At 36.0% G+C, this 26,728-nt stretch overlaps 1 protein-coding gene across 1 annotated transcript in view; it reads left to right on the top strand.

Moving 5' to 3' along the window:
• The window catches only part of LOC129752618 (membrane-bound alkaline phosphatase-like), a 28,858-nt gene extending 2,607 nt beyond the window's left edge, over positions 1 to 26,251 (top strand). The window contains exons 2-6 of the mRNA XM_055748392.1: positions 11,717 to 11,851; positions 12,540 to 12,732; positions 23,220 to 23,392; positions 23,511 to 23,657; positions 26,210 to 26,251. Of these exons, the coding sequence (XP_055604367.1) occupies positions 11,717 to 11,851; positions 12,540 to 12,732; positions 23,220 to 23,392; positions 23,511 to 23,657; positions 26,210 to 26,251 (690 nt within the window). The remainder of the gene's footprint in view (positions 1 to 11,716; positions 11,852 to 12,539; positions 12,733 to 23,219; positions 23,393 to 23,510; positions 23,658 to 26,209) is intronic.
• Positions 26,252 to 26,728: the final 477 nt, after the last annotated feature.

Below are 26,728 nucleotides of genomic sequence, written 5' to 3'. Positions count from 1 at the left end.
CGTTGCCAACTGCTGTTTACGATTCTTGCCTAGGATACATAAACATCCTATCAAGTGACGTAGGCTTTGTTTACTTTTTTTACTTTTTGAATAACGAGTTCTGGAATAGTGTACGTGTATGTTCGTCACCTTTCTTTGTACCTCATTGATTGACCATTAGTTTGGGAAGATAGCATAAAGTACCCCCTTATTCGATTTGGCAGGCTTGTAATTTAGTTTGTTTATTGCATTATTGCTGATTTCAGTAATGGTGCATACAAATAGGAGGAATACCTGAAACTTCACAGAGAAAAAAGAACAGTTTGTTCCAACAAAATTCCGCCTTTATAATTAAGATAATTTTTTAGACTTTCTCGGAAAACGCTAACCTAGCCCTGAAACGAAATTTAAAAAGATCGCCAAAATCAAAATGGTTTTTTTTTCAACCGAGAGAACATTTTAAGTATTCGAAATATATTATATTACTTACGTAATAGAATTGATTTGGAGACATTTTTGGGATTTCGTTATTTCTCTTTGCTAGCAACCAAACGGAAACAAAACTATGGGCGCTGCATTTTTGATAACCTTTTTTCATTATTTTGTTGCTCAAACCATGCATGAATTGAAAAATAATCAAAGAAATATTTTTTTATTATTTTTTACACAAACACCATAAAACAAGTTTCATGTAATATGATACGCATAGAAAACTTTGAAAATACATCCGAAAATCTGTGAAACTGTAAACTAGATTTGTATAAAGTAGAGATGTACCGAATATTCGGTCGGCCGAATATTCAGCGCCGAATACCGCCAAAAAACCGTTAAGCCGAATATTCAGTTCACCGAATAGTTGAGCTAGGTATTCGGCCGAATAGGCCGAATATTTATTTTTTTAAATTTATACAAGAACAGACTTGTCAAATTTTTCAACTGATGTTGAATAATTTATAGAATATCCAAAAGTAATGTTGAAAAAGCTTCAAAATCATCAAAAACTTATGGTTTAATAAAACATTTGAGATGTTTCCATGTATTTTTCAGTGTAGATAGCTTTATACTTTGATTATCGTTTATTCCAAATTTTCTTTATATATCCAGGCTTGCCCATAAACCAATTAAAGAATTCTAGAAAAGTTAAGTCTGACCGGGATGGTCACATTTTTTTTTAAACATTCTGGATTTTTCCCGGGTTTAATAATATTTTGTGCTAAAAAAAATCAAAGGAATTTTTGCAAATTTTAAAAGTTTTGTGTAACAAAACGATTTTTTAAAGTATATTTATTCGTTAGATACGATTTGAACTATTCCAATAGTTCGATAAAAAATTATTATTTAAAGAAATTTAATTTCTTTTTCTTCTTGCATGTTTGAGGGTGATGTCTAGTTTCTGTTAAAATTTTCTCTTTTTACAAGTTTTTAAAAAATCGTTCATACCCGGCCGTGTACTTAGAAAGTATTGTACACCCATAGAAGAGGTTGCAAAAATCCAATGCCTATTTAGCAAATCTCTGTGCCGATAATGCGCTGAAATGTGCACTGTGCCGAAGATGATATGTTTGAAAAACCGTAACTGGCATAAGGACTCGGCTCCCAACCAAGATGATGACCACTACATTCAAGCGAAACAAGAAAAACATTTTATGGGATTTCCTTCCTATTGGATAATTCATCCCAGAAACAAGAAAATATAAATTAAAATCACAGCGCCGTAGTGAGAATCGAACTCAAATCACAAATTATACCGTCTCGCCAGTCCTACATCTTAACCAGTGTACTATTTGAGCTTCATGTAGGATGAGGGATATTTGTCATAGGCTTTCTGTTACCGATCAATCACAAAAAAAAACGCACAACGGCGGCTTCCCGGCGTTTGGCCTCCTTTCAATGCATTCCTTTGTCTTGCGATGGAAACTGGAAAGGGAACGGGAGTGAAGGAACGGGAAACCCATTGAATGAGAACTGTGCTTCGCTTACTGCCTGCTATTACATACACACGCTACATATACACAGCTGCTAAAGCCGGGCAGCTTGGCCGGGGTTGTTTGCCGGTGAATTGAAGGAATGTGTTTGTTGTTGCTTTTGCTACATACACACGCACAGCTTAGCCGTGGTTGTTTGCCGACAGATTGAATTGAAGCAATGTTGTTTTTGTTGCTTTTACTGCATACACACTCACAGCTTGGCCGTGGTTGTTTGCCGGTAGAGCCGGTAGATTGAAGGGATTGAATTAGAAGAATGTTTTCGTTGTTGCTTTTGCTACATTCACACGCACAGTGCTCGGTTGGCTGGCTGCCTGGTGTTGGCCGGTATTTATTTCCATCCTTCTTCGTCTTGTGATGCGATAGGGAGGGACGTGAATTCGTTTTTATTTTGTTTCTTTCAGACATACGCAATTCGGTTAACTTGGGAGATTAATGCCGGTGAGAGCAAATCGAATCAGCAGCGGTCGCGTTATCTTCTTGTACCAATGATGCTATGTAATTGACTACACGCCATTGGCACAGAGGCCGAACTTTGGGTGTATGCTTAAAGTTAAAGATCATCGTTCTTTTTGACAACTATTTTGATGACATCTAGCAAAAATTAGACATTCATCTAATTTGATATAAATAAAAAGCAATTTAAATAGCTTGGCACCTGTTTTGACATGTTTTGTCCCAGATTTCACTGGAACCCAATAACTTTTGTGATAAACGTCTTAGAAGCTACAAGTCCAGCAAATGGGGTCATTTTGAAAATCAAAGACTAGGGTTATCGGACTTATTTTGGACCAGAGGACAAATTTTGGACCACCTTGCCTAGCTCTCTTATAAAACAAGTAATCATGAATTTTTTTAGCAATTATTGTTGAAGCCCGGGCACTTAATGTGAGAGCTAGACAAGGTGGTCCAAAATAGGTCCCCTGGTCCAAAATAAGTCCGTTACTCTACTCTACTTAAAAAAGATCTGATACATCTGGTTGGGAATAATCGACTTAAAAATATGAGGGGCATTAAGATGGCAAAAATAGATGATTTCTATTAGAAATGGAAGTAGAAATAGAAGTATTTCTACAGAATACAACTCAATAGAATATTCGACCGAATATTCGGCCGAATAGTTGAAAAGGTCAATATGCGGTATTCGGCCGTTCGCCGAATACCACTATTCGGTACATCTCTAGTATAAAGGATCCTCAAGTAACAAATAAGAAAACTTACTTTCATCAATGGTTAAAATTTTTGAATTTGCTCCAAAATCTGGCCAATTTAGCTAATATGATTTGAACAAAGTTAAAGTTTTTATAAGAAAGCCTTGGATTAGTTGAAAAAAATTATTCTACGCTCAAATCAAATACGCTAAATCTACCAAACTCTCGAACAAATTCAAAGATTTTAACCATTAATGAAAATAAATCAAATTTTTAAAAGTAAAATCAAGGCTCAAATCTGGTACTTGCAATCACGATCCAAATTCAAGTTTAAGTTTGAAAATTGGCTCATGATAAAACTGCAATAATAATACTATTAAACTTTCAACGGGATATTACATGCTTCTTTATCCGCAAATACTTTTCTTAAAAATGAATTCCTTTAATAAAATCCTGTGGATGTTTCTTTTTTCTTAAAATTACCAAAGATAGTTAACAAATTTAAAATTTTGAAACTGAAATAACATTCAGAATTATAAGTCTGCTATCTCTTGCAATTGGAACTAATTTATTAGCTAAATCTTAAATTCAAATATTAATACTGTATTTGAATTCTGAACCTTAAAATGAATTCATGTTCAGAATTCAGATACAGTATTAATATTCAAAATTGAGATAAGCTCTTAGATGAGTTAAAATAATGATATAGATAACAAATTATGAAATTTGAATTTTGAATATTTTTCCGAGTTTCAAAACGATTTCTACTCAGAGAGTAGGATAAAATATAAGATAAGCCAGGAGAATTTCATGTATGGTGATGTGAGTAGGACAAAATTACTAATTGCTTTTTTAAATGAAACCAAACTCATTGAAAAATTGTAATCGTAGTATAAAATAACAATTAGTTTTAAGAAGGGTGAAAACTTATGTTACATACCCTCGTTAAATAAATGTACAAAAAAAAAAAAACGATTTCTGAAATTTGAAAAAAAAAAACGATTTCTGAGTTTAAATTGCAGATTAATATTTCGCTATGAGCCAAGAATTGAAAATTGTTTCAAAGCCAGTATTTCAATCCAGTATTTTATATTCGATGTCATGGGTTTCAATATTTTAGTTAAAATTTTGAATTAAAATATGACGTTCGAATAATGAATCTTATTTTGAGTTTTCAATTCTGGATCGCCATTTAAAGTTTTGAATGCTGCAAAAGAATTAAGTTTAAGAACTTAGAATTTGAATATAAAACAAAAAGATTTGAGTCCGGGCACTTCAATTCGGTGATAGCTACATTTTTGACATCACTAATGGGTGCCTCACGAGCTATTGCATGGCTATTTTCCAAGCAATACCTCGTGAGACATCAGCAGTGATGTCTATTGAAGTTATTGTTTTTCATTGCCATAAGATAAATCTCTGTTAAACAGCCAATAACTTTTTGCCTTATAAGATACAAAGTTACGGTCTTCGTCAAAGTTGTCTGCAAAAAATTTCTTTAAGAGATTTTTTAAATTAGTACGAAAACCATTAGCAGGCTCGGCTCCGCGGAAGAAACAAAACCGATGTTGGTTTTTCCAGTACAAAATTCAACTTTTCCATACAAACTTAAAATTTCAAATTTACTCATAAAAACGTGACTTGAAAATTCTGCAAAAAACTTTAATGAGTTTTGAACCAAAACGAAGCTTTTTACACCCCAGAATTTAAGAAATTATAAAATGACCCCAAATCGATTCAGTCTAATACCTTGCCTATTTTTTTTTCTTCAGATATCTGAGTTTATGAGAAATTTACAATGAAAAAGGACATGGTAAACATATTTTTCCATAATTACCTCGGAAATATTTCATTCTCGACTTGTTAACTTATGAACTGTTCATTTTTCTGAAATTTGTGTGGCCCAAATAGATAAGAAGTATTAGAAGAAACACTAGAATGCTCAAGTTCAAACGAATAGTTTTTAAAATAGACGCGCCCGGATTCTAAATGATCAAAGCCTTCATATTGTGTTTTTTTTTCATATTTGGAAAATAATTTTTTTATGCTTATTTTCGAGTTTCAAAAATTATGAATATTTTTTTTTTAATTTACAATTACAATTTCAAATAAAATGTAAAACCAAATTTGCATAGCAATTTCAAGACACATGTTCAAGTATTTCCCAATGATGATACGGACTAAAAATCAAGAATCCTACACCCAAAATTCAGCCTCTGTGCCAATGGCGTGTAGTCAATTTCATAGCATCATTGGTACAAGAAGATAACGCGATCGGCACTGATTCGATTTGCGCCCACCGGCATTAACCTCCCAGCGCAACCGAATTGCGTATGTCTGAATGAAACAAAATAAAAACGTTTTCGCGTCCCTCCCCATCGCATCACAAGCCGAAGAAGGATGGAAATAAATACCGGCCAACACCAGGCAGCCAGCGAACCGAGCACTGTGCGTGTGAATGTAGCAAAAGCAACAACAAAAACATCCTTCTAATTCAATCAACCGGCAAACACGGCTAAGCTGTGCGTGTGTATGTAGCAAAAGCAACAACAAAAACATTCCTTCAATTCACAGGCAAACAACACCGGCCAAGCTGCCCGGCTTTAGCAGCTGTGTATATGTAGCGTGTGTATGTAATAGCAGGCAGTAAGCAAAGCACAGTTCTCATTCAATGGGTTTCCCGTTCCTTCACTCCCGTTCCCTTTCCCGTTTCCATCTTAAGGCAAAGGAATGCATTGAAAGGAGGCCAAACGCCGGGAAGCCGCTATTGTACGTTTTTTGTGATTGATCGGTAAGAGAAAGCCTATGACAAATATACCTCGTCCTGCATGAAGCTCGAATAGTACGCTGGTTAGAATGTCGGACTGGCAAGACGATACAATTGGTGATGTGAGTTCGATTCTCACTACAGCGTTGTGGTTTTAATTTTTATTTTCTTGTTTCTGGGATGAATTATCCAATAGGAAGGAAATCCCATAAAATGTTTTTCTTGTTTCGCTTGAATGTAGTGGTCATCATTTTGGTTGGGAGCCGAGTCCTTATGCCAGTTACGGTTTTTCAAACATACCGTCTTTGGCACAGTGCACATTTCAGAGCATTATGGGCACAGAGATTTGCTAAAAAGGCATTGGATTTTTGCAACCTCTTCTATGGGTGTAAACTGGATAAAGCTTAGTTCTTTTAGAAATGGGACACTTTGTTTTGCTAATAGCTCGTTTACTAGTAATCGGAAATTCAAAATTTTTACAGCATTTCGTTGCCTGTAAAAAGTACTATCCGACCTATTTTTTTCAAAATTTTAAATTTACGCGTTTTAGGGATATTTACGATGCAGGAGAAAAAGGAAAAAATAATTTTGCACAATTTCATTCAAAATCCATCATTATCAAGTTGATAGCCGACAAAACCGTTGATTATTCAAAGAACTACTGTGTGTGAGTGGTGGAAAAGTATGCAAATACTGTCAAAAATGTCCACAAAGTTCAAATCAACCATTGGAGTGAAGCATATGATCGGCAACTTCGGCTGAGGGTCATCAGGGAAGTCAAGTCTCATACCAGCATTTTTAATTTTCAATAAGCGAAAAACTAAGGGTAGATCGCTGAAATTTGCAAAAAAAAAATTTTCCGATAAGCTGAAAGTGTTGCCTCTAAATGAGTCATTCAAACCTAACCTAAAACACAAATTTTTTGCCAGATCCACAACTCGTAAGCTGTATATCTGGTTCCGAGGCTATGGGACAGATGATTTCTGATGAACGACAAAACTTATGAAATACCCTATTTTAAACAAATTCCAGCGTTTGAACCCTATACCACTTCTGCTCGTGGCAAGGTCCCGAGTGTATTAAAGTATGTATTTGCTTATTTTTTTGTATAAAATATAATGATTTGCCAAAATTCTGCTCCTGTGGAAAAAAAAAACAACATTTTCAAAACGAAAACTATGGTTTTCACTCTTTTCAAAAGCCTAAAAAGAGTAATCTTTTATGTACCCTTCGCAACCTACGATCTACACTAACCGATTATACTTTAAGTTCAATCTCCTCATGGATTCATTTCGTTATTGCCAGATTTTGCCAGCAGAAATTCCTTTAAAAACGCTCAAAAAGTGGCTCAAAAATAATCAAATTTGTTAATTTTGAAAAAGATGTATCCACTAAAATGGCCTCAGTTTCTTTTAAAAGAGAAGTATTGGTTCGACAAGTATCAGAAATTGAAGGAGGGGGTTGTAGCCACCTAAAATACAGATTAGACGAAGTATTAGTTTGAAAAACTGATCATTTTCATGACTGAAAAAAGTGTGCGCTGGCCGAAGGGAGGTACCAAGAATGAAGTAGTATTTATTCTTACAAAAAAACGCTAAATATTTTTTTTTTAATTTTTTCATGAATTATCATAAAATTACCATCGTTTCCTTCATAGAAAGTATTTAGATCAAACGAAAGGTTTTTGAGATACACGCCTTCGTAACTGTCCCATTTCTAAAAGAACTAAGCTTTACATGATGCAAAGTATGAAAACAGAAAAAGAATTTAGATTTTTATAAGAAAAAATCCTGAAATGAGTTTAATATATTAAAATTCAGTATTCAGAAATGTCTGAGCAGGGCCGGTTTAAGCCATCGGGGGGCCCGGGACAATTTTTCTCGGGGGGCCCATATGATTGGTTTTTTTTTCAAATGCTATCCCAGAAAATACAATACATTTTAAACGTGTAATAGATCTGAATATGAGCTCCGTTTACTGTCTCCAATAGCCATGTTGTCTGCGTTGAAGATAGTTTCTGGTATTTTCAAATAAAAATTAGCTTCGTTCAATCGCTAGTAAAAATCGGTTTCAACTGGTTTCTGTCAACTGATAGATGTTCAACGAGCCAATGTTTTGGTCGAAACAAGTCGGGTCGTTGTTCAATGGAGCGAGTTGAAACTAGTCGAAACCAATCCAGCTCGGCAGCAGGATTAGTTTCGACTTGGTAGAAATCGGTCGAAGTCAATTGGAAAGAGACAGGTGATCAACTGTCAATCCATTTCTACTTGTTTCGACCCGTTTCGACTAGAGTTGATTGAACAGACATATTATTAATTAATCACGTGCAAACATTGCGGGAGAGTTAGAATATTTTTAAAATTGAAGTTCTGATTTGAGCTGCAAAATGTGAAATTTAACTCTCATTTTTTTTAAATAACCTTATCACCAACTAAAATTTTCTAGTAAAGAAAAATGACCGGATAGATAGTTTAAATGATTTTCATTTCATCATTGCTCGTCTGGTTTGTGATTCATTGAGAAATATTCAACAAATGATAGTTGGGAAGAATCATGAAACATTGAATACAAAATTCAAAAAAATAACCAAAATAATTAAATTCAAATTCCATATAGATAGGAATTCAAGACTGAATATCAGGTTACATTCAGAACCACAATTCAGTGTCTTAAATCTAAATCATAACTTCAAAACAAGTTCTGAAAAAGAATATATGAATTTAATTTAAAAATCAGAGATTCAAGCCTTCAATTTCAAGATTACAAATGTGCATTTCAATTTTAAATCTTCGAAACACAAAAAAAAGTTTTCATGAAATATTTATGTATATGATTCTCATCAGATAAAAAAAAATTGTTATTCTAAATGTGACAAAAGTTTCATTCGGTGCTCTCAAAGCCAAAAGGTTATAAGTGCAAAAATGATCGATTAAAAAAAAAATCAGAATAGAGATTAAATGTATAAAACACAGATTCAGTTATCATTGAAAAAAGTCAGATAAGGAATCCAAATGAGGGATAAGGAATCAAAATTCGGAAAAACCATGAAACTGAACTTCAGTAACTGAGGAAACAACACAATACTTGAAAATCTCAATGAAATGAATCTGGAAAAAGAAAAAATCAAAAACATAGAAATATTCATGTTAAGAGAATCTCTCAATGATATTTGCAACTTAACTATGAGATCGTTTTTATGATAATTTGAGAATGATCATTTGGAAAACGATATGCTGACTTCAGAATATTAACTTCAGTGGATGATAAAATTTTGGTTAAATCCGTTGAAAAAGTGTCATACGAATTTCAAGTCTAAGACAGAAATTGAGATGTAAATTCAATAAAGAAACTGTGTTCTGTCGTTCGGTCCAATTTAGGTAACTACGGCTTACGGCTTATGTTACTTCGTTCTTTGATACCTCATGTTTCTCTAATTCTTCCCATCACCTACGAAAAAAAAATAGGGAACTACAGTTTTTCTTTCAAAACTGTATTTAAAAAACAAAAAAAAAAAGATTTTATTTTCTAAAATAGGGAAGGAAAAGGGTTTAGAATTTATGAACCAACAAAAATAATGATCCGAAAGTGGAAAGTTATAATAAACCGGGTATAACCCGGATACTGCCCAGATGAAATTTTGAAATGTTTATCATGAAGAATCTCTGTTCTCTCTTAGCACTGTGAACCAGTTTTGGTAAAATTAGCTGCTATTTTAGGGCAGTAAACATTATTTTGAAAGTAAACGAAATAATAAAAATTATTATTGTGCAAGACGTTTGTATGAAGTGAAAATGAGGAGATGTTTTTCTTTATTTTTCATGTTCTGTACAGTCAGGATATGCTGATATGTTTCTATAAAAAAGGGTGTTTGGCCTCATATTTTTTTAAATTTTAGTTTCGAATTCGATGCACATTATTTTCGTCTAAATTTTGGGTTGAAAATATTGAAATTCAATGCCAAGATTTTGAAATTCTTAGCCCGCAAAATGCGGGAGAACTTCATCACTGCTTACTCTAGGGGGGCCCTTTAACTTATGTAAGAGAAAAAACTATTCTAGATATTATTCCACGGGGGCCCCCTTTAGTTGTTTTATTTGAATTTTTCATACCAATTTTCTAGTTTGGATTTCTTTTCATAGATTTGTAGAAATTAGAGTTTTATGATTAAGGTAATGTTAAAAGTTTTTTCCCTCGGGGGGCTCCCCTGAGCCGGGGGGCCCGGGGCAATTGCTCCTTTTGCCCCCCCCTTAATCCGGCTTTGTGTCTGAGTAAAGATTGTTGATCTTCAATAACCTTTCTCAATCACCAAAACTTGATTAAGAATTTAAAAATTTGAGTGTGCTTGTCGCTTGCTTTTCACGGAATGTATAGTTAATTCAATTATATTTATAGTTGAATACCTAAAGTCAATCATACAGTTTTAGTTGAATCGGTCATATTTACAGTTACATCAAATATATTCACAGCTGATTGGGTAAGGTCAATACGCAGTTTGTAGTTGAGTCTATCATATTTATAGTTGAATGCGAAAAGTTCAACTACACTTTGATGATTGGCCAAAGCTGCTGAAATAATAGAAAAAACAGTCGTCTTTTCTTCTCCGTGTTGAGACCAAGGTTTCCGAAAAAAAAAATCTGTGTTTTTTGATGAAAAATCTGTCTAGCTGTGATTTATCTAAAATTTCTGTGATGGTTTTCTGTGATGCTATTTCCTTTAATTTCATTGAAAATTCATGATAAGTTGGGTCTTTTTTACATTTAAGTTGGTCAACGAACAACAATCTTCTCATACTTTTCTAATTCAAAGTAAGAAATCTTAATTTTATATTGATCAAAAAAATAATAATTTTTAAAATCCATTCAAAATTTAAAAATTTTATGAAATCTGTGAATTTCTCGAAATTATATGTTCTGTGACACAGATTCTGTTATGAAAAAATGCTCAAAATTCTGAGAAATTACAGATTTTTCTATGATTTCTGCAACCTTGGTTGAGACTTAAGAAATTATACTTGAGGCCCGAGACATGAAAAATGGGACCTTAGACCTGAGTTATGATATTTGAGTCATGAGACTTTGATACTTTGATAAGTTATGAGACATTGAGACGTGAAACCTGAGACATGAGAAGTGTTACATGAGCCATGAGTCGTGAAAAGTGTGATGTGAGATGACGTAGGCGACCTGAGTGAGTGAGTAAGGGATCCAGAAGACTTTTTAAGTGAGTGATGCAGGGTTTTCTTCAGTTTTCTTTCTTTCAAATGACATTCACCAATAAATACTTAAAAATAATTTTACGGTGATTAACTCTTCATTTCAAAAATAAATACTAAACGGAAAACTTGTTTCCGAATCAGAAAACGCAATTTCAAACATTGATACTAAGATTTGAGTCATAAATGTCACAGCCGTAGTAAAGTGTTAATAAATTACAAAAAGTTGTAAAATTCATGTCTGCTAATCGGTTCCAGAAATTTCAAATTACCAATAAGGATTCATCTTTCCATTTCTCAAAATTAATTGGCTAAATCTATAACTCAACGCGCATCACTGGTTAATTTAATAATATAAAATAATTCCCGATTTTTTTTTATTATTTAGATAAGATAGTCAAGAATTGTATTTCCAAAACTTTTCCGTATTGCTGAGCCGTATATGATTTGGGTCATACATAAATTGATAAACTGTATGACCGAATTAGTGTATGGCATAGTTTTACCGGATAATCATCGTCCAAATTAAAAAAGTGTTATTTTTTCCTCAGAGTTATTCTTCAATAACCTACATTTATTCAAGGTTCATAGAATTGACGGGTATTTTCCCTTTCATTCACAGAACATCGCTAAAAACATAATGGTGTTCGTCGGATCGGGAATGTCCCAGGCAACAATCACTGCGGCCCGAACCATCAATGGCGGCGACAATGAAACATTTGCCTTTGAGAATCTAAAGTGGAGCGGAAATGCCAGGGTAAGTTTTGTGCAACTATCAACTAGAAGTAGTTTTTTGTTTTGGGCATAAAAGAAATTTCTAATTTCAATCGTTATCTGCACGTCTAGCGCTTGGTTAAGTCAGATTCTTAAAAGTACAGATTCGGTTATCATTCCACAGTATAGGCTGATTTTAAGTGCATTGCTAAGCTTATTCATACTTGAAGATTGGGAAAAAAAATTCGAATGAATTAAATAGAAAATGTATTAACAAAGTCGCAATTTCCGTTTGAGACCATGTCATACTTTTACTTAAATTAAAACGTACTTTAATTTGTCTGAAGAGAATGAGTATGAGGGCTAATCGATGAAAACTCAAGAAGACAATCAAACAGTTGACAAAAAAAGTCAATCAATTGTAACCTTCGATTCGACAGAAAAGGCACGTAAAGCTGGCCTCAAAAAAGGTTGTGGGTGGATTGCAGTAAAAGAGATAAAGAAAATGGTATATGAGATGTCCGTTTTTATAGATTGTGAACACATTCTCGGTGAAAGGTTGGAATGAATTATGTTTTTTTTCTTCTCCGGGCCGTACCATATGCGGAAAATGGAGACTGGACTTAAACCGAAGAGAACGAGGGCGATTGGAATTTGATCTTTTGGGTGGAGATACTCAGTCTGTCAGGAAACCTATTCATATGGGTTGTTTCTTTTTTCTCTTTTTGCAGACATATTGCGTTGATAGCAGAGTTCCAGATTCGGCTTGTGCCAGCACAGCATTTTTGACTGGAGTTAAGAGTAATGTAGGAACAGTGGCGATGCATCCTCAAGTGAAGCGGAAGGAGTGTGTTCCTTACAGTGACAAAACCAAGCAACTGGAGTCTATTGCCAAATGGGCGTTGGATGCTGGAAAAGCTGTTGGTAAGTTGTTGAAGCATTTTTTTTTATAGTTTCCTGCCTTTTTTTTGATTTCACTTTGTTTTCATTTCCTTTTCATAACTATTATTTTTTTAGTTTATCAATAACACGATCGATTTTAAAGACAGAACATCAATTGAATTTTCTATTTGTTTTCTTTGTCGTCTTTATTTTGCCCAAAGTAAAACAAATAGAAACAAATCGATATTATTTAGTTAAAATTGGAAAGACATCGGTAACCAGCATATGCAATGCAGATGAATAATGGTTTTGAAAAGAATTTGAATTCAAAATGATTTAAAGAAATTTCACTATAGTTCAAACTGAAACATAGGTTATAGTTAGTTTTTTATTACAAGTAAAACAAGTGGTCGGGGTTCGACCTGACCGAACTGAACGCCATCGGTATTTTTTTTTTGAGACACTTGAACTTTATTTTTAGATATTTTCATTTAGAGGTGAATAGTTGAAACTAATGAACCAAAATTGATAGTTTATAATTCAAAGAACTTATGATCAATGCAATCAATGATGTTTGCATATGTGCTTTGGTATACGAATTACAAGAGATTCAATTTCTGCTGATTCTATATTTTCTCATGGCACTCAGTTCGGTCTGGTCGAAGCCCGACCAAATATAAATTCTACTGATATTCTGACTATGAAATTGACCGTGAGATAGCAAAGATCAGAGCATTTCTATATTATCTATATTATGAGCCTTATAGCAATAATTTAAGCATATATTTTCTCGGGAAATATCTTCCTTCCAAGCCAAATAACTTTTTGTCTCAAGCCCGGTTTACAGTTTACAGAGTCAAAATGATCGTGAAAAAATCTTATTTTATCAATAACTCAAATACGCTACATAACTAGCATGTGTAACATCGTGGAATCGATGGGGAATGGTTGAAAGCTGAAGTTTCAGCCGGACTTGTTCGTCAAAACCTTCTAGAACGCTTTTTTTACATTTCGATTTACCCAGTTTTCACTGCGAAAATTTCATCAAGACGGGGTAATCGGAATATTAACAGTTCTATCAGGTTTTAAGGAAAGAGTTCGACTGGAATTTCATCTTTTGACCATTCCCCATCGATTCCAATATGTCACAAAACCTAGTTTCGTCGTGTTGTTAAGTTATTAACGAATCAAGATCTTTCTCATTCATTTTCAGTGTAAATGGACCGTTAGGGTTTTTTTTCTGTGATAATCCCTTAGGGCAGGCTAATTTGGGTCCTTCCTCCACCCCATACGATTCTTTAGATGTGGGAGGGACTGTTTATCCTATGGATAATTTCGTTTGCATTAATTTATTCAATTTCAGTACTTATTCGTCTAACTCCCGCGTATGTCCATCGCCGTACAATGTATCCTCAGATCTTCATCACTTTTATATGATCCTTTTTAGGATAAGTTATTATTTCAAACTATCTGTTTAACGTGTTGTATCGTCAGTTTCTTGAAGGTATTTATTTTTGTACTATCTTTGATGTTCTGTGGTAGGCTGTTAAATATTTTCAGTCCGTTGTAGAAAATTGATCGTTTGGTCATATCCTTTCTCGCACTTGGAAGTCTGAAATCTGGTGCTCTTCTTCTAATGTAGTTCTGTACACCATTGCCATACTACAAACCGTCTAGTAGATAGGATGATAACACTTCGCTCTTCATTTTATAAATAAAAATCAAACTGTTATATGTATGCAATCCTCAGTTTGACTGACAACCATTGGAGAATATCGAGCATTACCCGATAGGAAATACACCCTACTATTCACCATACTTAGTCGGCTCGCGAAGGGTGCGTCGGCCGATTTTCGTTCATACTAATCGACCTATTGTTGCAAAGTCGCTTGCGCCGATTTAGTAGGCATATCAAATAGGATGATTGTGTAGGAACCGACTAAATCGCCTGATTAGTAGGTCGATAAAGTTGATGAGATATTCGACGTTCGGCTATTTAATAGGGGTATCAAACGAGCTATTTAGTATTAACCACCCGACTAAATAGGCTTATTAGCCACATGATCTAGTTAAATAAACCTACGTAGCCATATTTAATAGCAGTATTAATTAGTGTACCAATTGATTTTCTTCCTACCGCCCGACTCAAACCTACCTGTGTGACCGAGACTCGATTTCATGACCTCTGGCTTAAAGGACTTGAACGCTGTCCTCTAGGCCACGATCGGCGGCAAGTTGTTTGTAAAGTTAGTCTCTACGTCTTTTGATTTCACTAAGGGTTCGGAAATTCCATTTACCATCAGACCCAGTACCATTTATTACTAGTTTTTTACGAACAAGTGCAATAACACTATCTTTTAGTAAAAGATCGATTCGTCTTACAAACTCATTAAAGAATACCTGCCTTAAGAAGCTGAAATATAAATATAATGATAAATACAATGTTGTTATATCGACTCCAGTCGGTCGCCATATGAAAGATTTCGGGTCCGCCTTTATTGAGTCCAAATCCAGCATCAATATTTACTGTCTCATGATCTGAAACACGAAAATCAGGAATGGCTTCAGCTCTTTCCACATTTGTGCAAATCAAATCTATTCAAGAATTGCTTGATGCCGTAATGCGAGTGCCTTCCATAGCAATTTGGCGAAAACCATATGTCTCCATGTCACGTTTCAAATCTCTGCACTCTGCCGCATTGTTGAAATTAATGTTAAAAGCTCCACAGAAGTTATTGCCATTTTCGTCCAGAACAATTTGATTCAACCACATATTTTCCAAAATATTCAAAAATCGTGTATTACTGGCGCTCGAGGAACCATCACTTGGTTCTCCTGCCACAATCCGATTCATTTCGACATATTCAGTCAACAGAATGTAAATTTTGAACATATTATGTACATACATTGTAACTTCTCCCGTATGTCTTGAGTGCGTTCAACAGTTGATCATATTATATCCAATAACTAGCTGATCCGATACGAACTCCGTTTCGCTTTCAACTTGGAATATGTCATGAAGTTTGCATGAAAGTCAATTGCAAAGCATTTTCTAGATGCACTTTTGAATTCATTGTTAAGTAATAACTGCAAAAAAATTTTGGACAATCACTTTGTCCGTCGTCAATCGTTGCATTACAACGCAATTATTGCCAAAAAGTTAAACCCCTTTCGAAGGCCTCTTATTCAATCTTTGATATCTGAAATCGATTGCCCTTCCCTCAAAACTCCCGTGTGCCAATTTTCAAAGCAACCCATTGTATAATAACGTCAATATTTCTAAAAACAGTGAAAAATTAAATAATATGGACGACCCCTTTTGTTGGAAAAATATTTAACATCTGAAATCGACCCGTCTCTTCTTCCCAATCCGATGTATAATATTGACGATATAGCAAAAATATTGAAAGGTTAATATGGACGACCCCCTTTGCCGGCTCCGTACACTGAATTTAATACCTGAAATCCATTGCTCGTCTCTCAAAACTCCCGTGCACCAATTTACGTCTGAATCCGATGTATAATAACGACAATATCGCATCAACAGTGAATAGTTAATATGGACGACCCCTTTGAACGACCCCTGATTTAAGTTTGGATAAGTGAAATCAGTTGTTTGTCCCTAATAACTTCTATGTGCAAATTTTCATCCCAATCCAATGTATAAAAACGTCAATAGCACTACGATACTGAAAGTTTTATATGGACGACCCCTTTTGCCGGCCCTATACACTGAATCTCAACTATCTCAACTAACTCAAAACTATCGTGTACCAATTTTCGTCTGAATACGATGTATAATAAGGCCGGAACAAATTTCAAATCCTTCTTTTATCATTTAGTGTTGGAACATTGCGTAATGGGGGTGGGGGTAGAATAAAAGATATTGCGAAAAACAATTAAATTGAAATAAATTGCACAAATGCTTGTACGCAGAAAAAATTGTATTCTATATCATTGCACAAAACCTATAAATAAAGTAATTTTTTTATCGAAAAATTCAATAAAATCAAGAATACACATGGTGAAATTACCTACATCTTCCAAAATTTCTTTTTTGGTCTTATAATCTTTTGGATACTTGAAGTTTTTATCAAAATTTCCATGGAATACTTGATACTTTGTTTATTTCCCCCTTCGGGTTTTTTGTAAATTTCGAAGGGGGGGGGGGGGGCGACAAAAGAAGAACTTGATTATTATTCCAGCCTAACGTCAATATCGCAAAAACGGCGAACAGTTGCCGATCCCTTACACAGAATTTGACACCTGAAATCGATTTCTCGTCTTTCAAAACACTCATGTGCAAATTTTCAACACGATCCGACGAAAAGTAACGTCAATATCGCGAAAACAATATTTGTCTTGTCTGGACGACCCCCTCCAGAAAATCTAAAAACATTTTTCATCATTCCTGGTCCTAATAAGCATCCATGCCAAATTTCAGACCTCTAGCCCTTAAGACGGCTGAGTCTATAGAGGACAAACAAACAAACAAACATACAGAAATTGCTTTTTATATATATAGATATCCAACGAACTTGCGTTCCTGAACTATCACACATGTTTCCTCAATTTCCTTCTATTTAAGTCTAATCATCTTACTGTTTTCAACGGACTTGTTCAAATTCACGTTAAAATTCAGTCAACCATTTGTAGACAAACATTAATGGGAACCATAATGGTGATTCGTTGAGTTTTGTTAAAATAAAAGGTGTCAAAATTTCATACGAAATTGAGCTTTGGTAAGACATTCCTTAAAGTTGGCCAAATGAGTTGACAATTTGTAGGGGTTTTCTGGGCATGTCAATTAGCAACTCTAGATTCCAAGTTTTTGATTCTGGTGTTCGTAGTAAATTTTTCAACAGCCACTCTGACGAACAGTAGAGAAAACACTATGTACTTTGTGAAAAAAAAAAACGAAAAAAATATCCAATCTTAAATATTTTGGAAACTAGAAATATTCTAGTGGGATTTTGATTGGTTCTTTCGTGAAATTGTCTCAAAAACACGATGCAATATTGAAAATGAAAACATAAACATACTTCCCTCTATAAAACTTACGTTTTAATTTCAGATCAATTATTTGTAGTTATGGTTTAGAAAAAAATGACGCGTCATTTTCTCATTGACGCGTAATAATTTTTTTTAAATCGTAAAAATGGAGGAAGAGTCAAGAACGGGGGTGAGCGGGTAATTTTCAAAAAATCAGTACTCAAAAATTAGTATTGTAGATCTCGGCGAGTCTATCGGGATTTTTTTTGCTGTGCACACTTGACATGAAATGACAATTAATGAATAGTTTTGCTAAAACGGGGCTTGTGTATAAGTCAGTTGCCTCCTGAGCCGATGTCCGCGAGGTAGTGCCCTTTGAGTAAACATCGAACACTATTGTACCGGATAAGTTTTTCAATATCTCTCCGCCAATTGCAACGTTGATATAAAGTCGCGAATGCCATAAATATGGTAAAAAGAACGGCTTTAATTCAAACAAAAAATAAAAATACTAGTAGGGGAAAGGCTTCCTAAATGGGCCTATCGGGTTAAATGACCCTACGGCTGTTTGATGAAATAGCTGACTAGACAGCTTTTCTGACCAATGCAATTTGAGGGTGATACGCTTAGAACATATGGCAAGAAAATTTTTTATGAATCTACAAACTGGTTTTTGTTTCTTTCTCAAATGAACTTTAGAAATTAGACATATTTCAGCTTTTGTGGAGCTTTAATAATAATTATGTAGTGGAATAATAGAGTGTTTTTGTATGCCCCCATCATGTTTGTAAAATGCCTCCATCCTAAAATAACAGGTTAAATAGAATAAATAAATGATTTTTATCATTGAACCTTAAAATCTAAGCTCTGCACAATATCTTAAGAGAGAATTGAAGATCTTAAAAAAGATTTGATAAAGTTTTTCTCATGGATGAACTGCCTCCATAGTATGGCAACCCTAACTTTTGTTTTATTACATAAAATTATAATGTACATCGATTTTTATAAAACTTCAGTTTTGTCATACGGAAATTATTACTTTCTAGCAGTTTCAATGAAATTATACGGAAATATTGCCCAAAAAACAGAAATTTTGTTCAAAACATAAATAGGCGTATTTAGCCTGCACGGTTTGAGGTTCGGCATTTTAGACAACACTTATAATAAAATCATTTTCTTGGAAACAGAAGAAAATTTTAACGTAAAAATTACTCCAATGTATATAAAGCAGATGCCTGCACACGTATATATAGTTTTTGTACACATATTTATTTATTTATTTAGTTCATCTTTGGTTGGAATACCGTACAGACTAACTTAAAACTAAGACATACTACTTAATTCTAATTTAAATCTACGTTTACACATATCGAAATTAAAAAGATGGTACACTGAGTTGAAACGTTCACAACATTTATCTATGGGATGGTTTCGGCCATATGCAGTACGGTGAAAAGGTATCCAGAGGAACTGACGTTGTCGTAGTGTCCTCGTTGATATGTAAAGGTTGACGCGTTCCAATACGTAAGCAGAGTCAACACGATTAGTTAAGACATCAAAAATAAATGTTTGTTGTAGCTCGGTACGACGCTTTTCGAGAGAAGCAATGCTTATCAGAGCACACCTTTGCTCATACGGCGGAAGTCGAAGTGGTTCGTTCCAAGGAAGTCGCCGGAGAGCGTACCTAACGAAGCTTCGCTGGACACGTTCAAGTCGGTAGCAGTGTGTACTCTGAGTAGGAGCCCATACCTGAGCGGCGTATTCCATAATGCTACGAACCGAAGAGCAGTACACTGCTTTCAGTGCATAGACGTCGTCGAAGTCTTTCGTGCTACGACGCAAGAATCCTAATACAGCAAAACCCTTCGCAGACGTGAGCGCGATGTGTTCAGCGAATGTTAGTTTGTTGTCAATTTTCACTCCCAGGTCGAGAATGGATTTGACATTCTCCAATGTTGAACCCGAGAGTTGATATTCGAAGTTGACTGTGTTACGTGCACGAGTGAAGTTGACTATCTTGCATTTTTTGGCGTTTGCCGTCATTCCATTTAAGCGACACCAGTCTTCTAATCGTCGATGTCGTTTTGTAAGGCAAGACAGTCAACGGAACTGCTAATTCTTCTGAACAGCTTCAAGTCATCAGCATAAAGCAGAGTGTCGGATTGAAAAGTATTACATAGGTCATTCACGAAAACTATGAAAAGAAGGGGTCCAAGGTGACTTCCCTGCGGTACTCCAGATGGGGTGTCGAAAGTTCGTGATTGTGAATTCCTAATTTTCGTGAAAGCCTGTCGGTGCAACAGATTAGAAGCAATCCAATCAAGTGACCAAGCTGGAAACCCTAGGCGATCCATCTTTGCAAGGAGAATTCTGTGCGGGACACGGTCAAACGCTTTTGCAAAGTCAATATAGACTGAATCCACTTGACAACCTTTCTCCAGACTATTACTCAGGAAACTAACGTAACACATCAGATTCGTCACCGTAGACCGTTTCTTTACGAATCCATGCTGAGACTCTGAGATAAGAGGTTTTATGGCAGCATACAATCGCTCGTGCATTAAAACTTCGAAAACTTTTGAAATTGAACTCAGAATTGAGATTGGGCGGTAGTTTTCGACGTGATGAGCATTGCCTGATTTATAAATCGGAGAAATTGCTGCAACCTTCCAAGCACTGGGGAACGTCCTTTCGTTGAGCGATCGATTTAAAATACTGCAAATCGGAGCAGCTACAGATGCGGCGCAATGTTTCAGAACCACAGGAGGAATGCCGTCAGGACCAGATCCTTTCGTTGGGTCAACTGCGGTCAGCTTCTCGTAGATATCCTGAACGGAAAAGCACGGCAAGGGCAAGTTTATGTCGTAAGACTCGAGCGATGCGAGGTAGCTGTTGTCTGTGCCATTACTAGGTGGAGAGTAAACGCTTTGGAAGAATTCAGCAAACAAATATTCGATGTGATATTTGATTAAATCAGTGTTCTGCTTAATAGGCGCATATAACCCGCTCCTCCCCTACCTAGATTGCTATCTTCCTAACTGCTAAACCTTCAATAATAACTACACCCAAAATTCAGCCTTCCCTAAAATGTTTCTCTTATTTCGCTTGAATGTAGTGGCCATGCATCATTTTGGCTGGGAGCTCGAGACTTCATGCCAGTAGTGCTTTTTCAAACATATCATCTTTGGCACAGTAGAATTTTCAGCGCATTTTCGGCACTAAGATTTGGGTGTATAAAAAGATATTCTACCAAATCAAACACAAAACTTCTAATAATTCGAAATGAAAACTTTTGGAAATTATCATCATGTAGGAGTTGCTGAGCTTCAGCACGTTAATTTACGGAATTTTAGCGTGAAGATTTCTTCTCGGTCCTCAACAGGAAGCTTCCATTATTTATTTATTTACATAGTATTCCGTCTTACGACATAACTTGACAAACATAATTCCTAAAATTCACTCGGTCCATGGCAACCGTTCTCCAATTTCTTGGGCACCCCACGTTCGCCAGATCACGCTCCACTTGGTCTAACCACCTCGCTCGTTGCGCCCCCGCTCGTCTTGTTCCTAACGGTTTCGTGGCGAACACCTGTTTTGCAGGACAGTCATCCGGCATTCTCGCAACATGTCCCGCCCAGCGTATCCGGCCAGCTTTCACCACCTTCTGGCTACTGGGTGCGCCGTAGAGTCGCGCGAGCTCGTGGTTCATCCTTCGCCTCCACATTCCGTTCTCCTGTACGCCGCCAAAGATGGTTCTTAACACTCGTCGCTCGAATACTCCGAGTGTACGCAGGTCCTCCTCGAGCAATATCCATGTCTCGTGCCCGTAGAGAACAACCGGTCTAATAAGCGTCGTATACAGGTTACACTTCGTGAGAGGGCTAAGTCTTATCGACCGCAGTTGCTTGTGGAGTCCATAGTAGGCACGACTTCCGCTGATAATTCGCCTCCGGATCTCACGGCTGGTGTCATTGTCTGCGGTCACCAGTGAGCCGAGATAGACAAAGTCTTCGACTATCTCCAGCTCGTCGCCGTCGATCGTGACCTTGTTATTACTGGACAAGCGGGTTCGGTCGGTCTCGGATCCGCAGGCCAGCATGTACTTCGTCTTGGACGTATTAATCATCAACCCAATCCTTCCTGCTTCGCGTTTCAGTTTGCGGTAGATCTCCTCCACCGCCGCAGTTGATCTGCCGACTATATGAATGTCATCGGCAAAGCAGATAAGCTGACTGGATCTGTTGAAAATCGTGCCCCGCATTTCGCCCACCGCTCGTCGAATAACACCTTCTAGCGCCACGTTGAACATCATGCAGGATAGACCATCACCTTGTCGAAGCCCCCTGCGCGATTCGAATGAACTCGACAATTCACCCGAGATCCGCACACAGCACTGCGTTCCATCCATCGTCGCCTTGATCAGTCTAATCAGCTTCCCTGAAAAGCCGTTCTCATCCATGATTTTCCATAGCTCGTTACGGTCGATCGTGTCGTATGCGGCTTTGAAGTCGATGAATAGATGGTGCGTAGGGACTTGGTGTTCACGGCATTTTTGGAGGATTTGCCGTAATGTGAATATCTGGTCCGTCGTAGACCGTCCCTCCATAAAGCCGGCCTGATGACTTCCCACGAATCTGTTTGCTTGTGGCGTTAGGCGGCGGAGTAGGATTCGGGACAACACTTTGTAGGCGGCATTGAGGACAGTGATCGCTCGGTAGTTCTCACAGTCCAATTTGTCGCCCTTCTTGTAGATGGGGCATATTACCCCCTCATTCCACTCCTCCGGTAGCTGTTCTATGTCCCAGATCCGGATTATCAACCGGTGTAGGTAGAACAAGGTTCTGAAAATGATTTTGCGGCTTCCACCTTGGCACAGCACCGAAGATCTTCATCGGATTGCAGGCATTGAATCTATCGAAGAGATGGCCAACAAAATCATCTCCAACTTCAGAGGCAAATCGATGCAGTCTTCCATCGCAGAGATTCGCTCTCTCTACAATTAGTTTAATTTTAGGATAGCTTTAGTTTTTAGTTTAAAATATTTTTTTTTTCACTACAGGATGTTCTCCTTTATAAAAATGCTTGATTGTACTCAGCAAATTTAAGTCGAATAAATAAATTTTAGTGATTATTAAACTATAGGGCTCTGAAAGTTCATTATTGAACTGAACACCTAATTTAATGTAATAATGTAATATAAATGTAATGATGAATTGGTACTAATAAAGATATATTTAAAAAAAAAACCGGTGTAGGCAATCGGCCAACCTGTCAGGGCCCATTTTGATGAGTTCAGCTGCGATGCCATCCTTCCCAGCCGACTTGTTTCTATTCAGCTGGCGAATGGCTTCCTTAACTTAAGCTGCCATACATTAATATATTGAAAATATCTTTGAACAGCTTTTTAATTTTCTAAGCGGTTATAATTTCTCGGGTATAGCTAACAAGTAATCACAAAATTTTGCAAACTATCAAACTCACCCAAACAAACTTTTCAATTGGTTTTATATATATTTTTTTTTAACCGCACCCAACAGGTTTTGCCACAACGTCTCGCGTTACGGCTGGCTCGAATGCGGCCCTGTACGCCAACTCGGCCGACAAGGACTGGGAGAATGACGGCGCCGTGTCCGCGGCAGGATGTAACCCGACCGAAGTCAGAGATATCGCCTACCAACTGGTTCACGGAGACATTGGCAAACACTTTAAGGTGAGTTTAATACCCTGCCCGAAATCGGTATGCAGTGGGTGGAATGGGGTGGACATGGCATCAGACTGTCACACATTTACACGGTCTCTCTCTTCCTTTACACCGGCTCATGCAACAGGTTATTCTCGGTGGGGGCAGGAAGAACTTTATACCGACGTCGGAAATCGACAAAACAGGAGCTCGTGGATTGCGTGCCGACGGCAAGAATCTCATCGACGAGTGGAAGAAATCCAAGACCGGAAATGCCGTCTACATCCATTCGAATGTAAGTGAATAATTCAAAATTCATTCTATGTAGGTACTAAGCGAAGTTCAATGTCTTGCTACGGTTTCAATCGGAAATTTACTGCGCTTCGACAATTGTGAAGTGCATTCCGCATTGTGAACGGGGATTCGAATGGTTCAGTCTGGTGGTCGGTCTACTCGTAAAGAGAAAAAAAAAAAACAAAAACATAATTCTCGATTCCGTTCCATTCGAACCTACGGAGAGGGGAAATTACGTTCAATCAATCAATCAATCAGCCGATGAATCTGTCCCTCCCTAGTGCACTGCAGTCGATAGATCTGAGTTAAGAATGGGAAAACCAACATCAAACTCGTGCATTCTAATTGGAACGTACTGTCAATTATTGTTCTGTTCCTTATACGGGTTCATTGAGCTGAGCTGAGCATATCAAGGTTGAAATAGTTTGAGAATCAGATTGCATTGGATCACCGTTACAAATTTGAATGCAGTGGGCTATGAGTTGAGAAATCTCATTTCTAAGTTTATGAAATTATATGGTGTTTCTTTATCTCTAAGCACGATTGAAATAAACATTATAACAGTAGACTGAGTCGATTTGGGTTCATTTTCAAATTTCTCAAACCTTGGAATCTAAAGAGATTCGAGTGAGGTTGACCATTTGCTACGAATGTGTTACACGGGGGAGGGAAGGGAGTCTAAAATAAACAAAAATCGCGTTACGTAATATTTGACTGGTCCTTTGCGTTTGTTCAGTGGAAAATTTCCTCTAAAGAATTCATAAATTGGAAAAAAAAAACCATTAAAAAGCAGGCTCGGTTCCACAGAAGAAACAAAAATGATTTTTTAGTACAAAATTTGCAATTTTTCTATACAAACTTAAAAGTTCAAATTTACTCACGTATACGTTACTTAAAAATTCTTCTAAAAATTATGGATGAGTTTAAAACCAAAACTAAGCTTTTTAGACCTCAGGGTATGAGAAATTCAAAACAGATCTCAAATTGACACAGTTTATTATAGGGTAAATGATCTTGAGCGGAACTAAATGGCTCAATTCGACGCAACTCGAAACAGTTGTTCAAGCGGTATGGCTGTGTGTTATAACCGAACAAAAAAAAATTCAATTCAGCGGATAGATCTTGGTTTCTGCTTTCTGATGATGATTTTTAGAATATTTTAGAGTAAATCCTAATAACTCTAGAGCTGTTTTACTGGAGTAAGAATTCTGATCTTGAGCGGAACCACGCTGATCTTGAGCGGAACCATTTTCTTCTGTCAACATCTTTAATAGCTCTCATTCCTAATACTTGTGTAACTGTGAAACTTCAATGAAATTTCATCTTTGAAGATTTAAAAGTTAATGTTTTTACGTAAAAAAGAAACTTTGCGTTCCAAAGTTGCTCTCAAAATATCCGTTCAAATTTATTGCTTGCTTAACCTTCCAAAGCTGTTCGCAAAATCTGCGTCTCGGGGAAATTTGACTTGTAATTTGTTGTTATTCCCGTGGCCGCAAATGTTGACCGATTTTTATGATATTGGATTCATTGTGTAGGATATTTTTTCTAGTTTCTAATTATTTTGAAAAGAAGTGAATTTGTTCTACTAGGTTGTCTGTAGTTGGCTCCGAATGAAAAAAGTCCCAAAAAACAATTTTATTTTTTAATTGCTTATAATTTCTGACAATTTTGCAGTATTTGGGTGCTTTTTTAATTTTTGGAATTGTTAAGAATACATCTATCCGACGATGTATAAATATGTGGGGGTCCAATGAATTTTTTTACCGCTATTCTGGATTTGCCGGTAGAAAAAAATCTAACTCAACACAAAGACATCCAATTTTGTCTTTGAATCGCTGTATCTCATTTCTTAATGAATTGATATTTCAAACTTCAATTTTAGTTCTTTCTCGTTAGTTTGATTAACATTTTCATAGAACATATTTGGTCTCTCAAAAATGTCAGTTCCTCAGTATATTGTAATTATGATTAAGATGCTTTGAATCTGCGCTTCGGGTCATATTGACCCGAACGACTTTTGAAGGTAACGACAGAGTCAGAAATACATAAGAAGATGCATTAAATTACAAACTTTGCAAAAAAAAACTGTACATTGCTCTTAATCAATGTTTTTGAGAAAATAAAAATCTGATTTTTTGTCATTTCTCATTCCCTTAATTCCTTTAATTTCATTGGAAACTCATGATAAAATGGATAGTTTTTAAATTTTAGTTGGGAAAAATCAGTTTACGTTGAAAATCTTTTCATACTTTTCTAATTCAAAGTAAGAAACCTAAATTAAATATAGACCAAAAAAATATAATTATGGAAATCCGATCAAAGTTCAAAAATTCTATGAAATCTGTGATGAAAGTTTCCGCAAAATTCTGTGAAAAACAGATTTTTCTATGATTTCGGCAATCTTGCTCTTAGCAACTCATTCATAGAATAAAGTTTATTGTAAATTCCAGTTTCTTATGAATCAAGATTAAATTTATTTATATTTAAAATTTATGGAAACATTAATTATTTACCTCAATTGATAAAACAATCATTTCTCAAACCGACTTCCAGTTCGAGCTCAAGTGTAAAATCAAACACAAGGAAATTGGATAGAGTTTCAATACCGGACCCCCAATTGAATCGTGGAGTATTATAAAATAGCTAACCCGGTGTATTTGCTACACTTTGTAAAACTGAAGGAATGTGTGTTAAAAACAATTTAAATTTTTGTTTATTAGGTAGTATATCGTTTTCAATTGGAATTTGAACATATAAAACAACCTCTTTAAATGAAAGCTACTTCTTAAAGTACGAATAGTAACGGCAATGAAGATTGATTCTTATTCTGAAATTATGACTCAACTTTATTGGCTTCATTAGCTCTCGAATTATGCCAAAAATATGTATGATAGCCTTCCTCCGCCTTCCCGTCGACCCTCTGAAAGAAAGATTAAAAAACACATTTCTTGTACCCCAAAAATTTAAACTTTTTGTGTGCCTAGCTTGGTACGCTATGACACCAATTAATTAATTTTTGTTCTATTCGAATTTAATTTCACATCTTTTCTTTCCCTAAAGCTGGAGGAAAAA

Source organism: Uranotaenia lowii, chromosome 3 (assembly GCF_029784155.1).
Source record: "Uranotaenia lowii strain MFRU-FL chromosome 3, ASM2978415v1, whole genome shotgun sequence".
Classification (NCBI taxonomy): Eukaryota; Metazoa; Arthropoda; class Insecta; order Diptera; family Culicidae; genus Uranotaenia; species Uranotaenia lowii.
The sequence above is the reverse complement of the archived record's forward strand: the minus strand, read 5'-3'. Positions and strand labels throughout refer to the sequence as shown.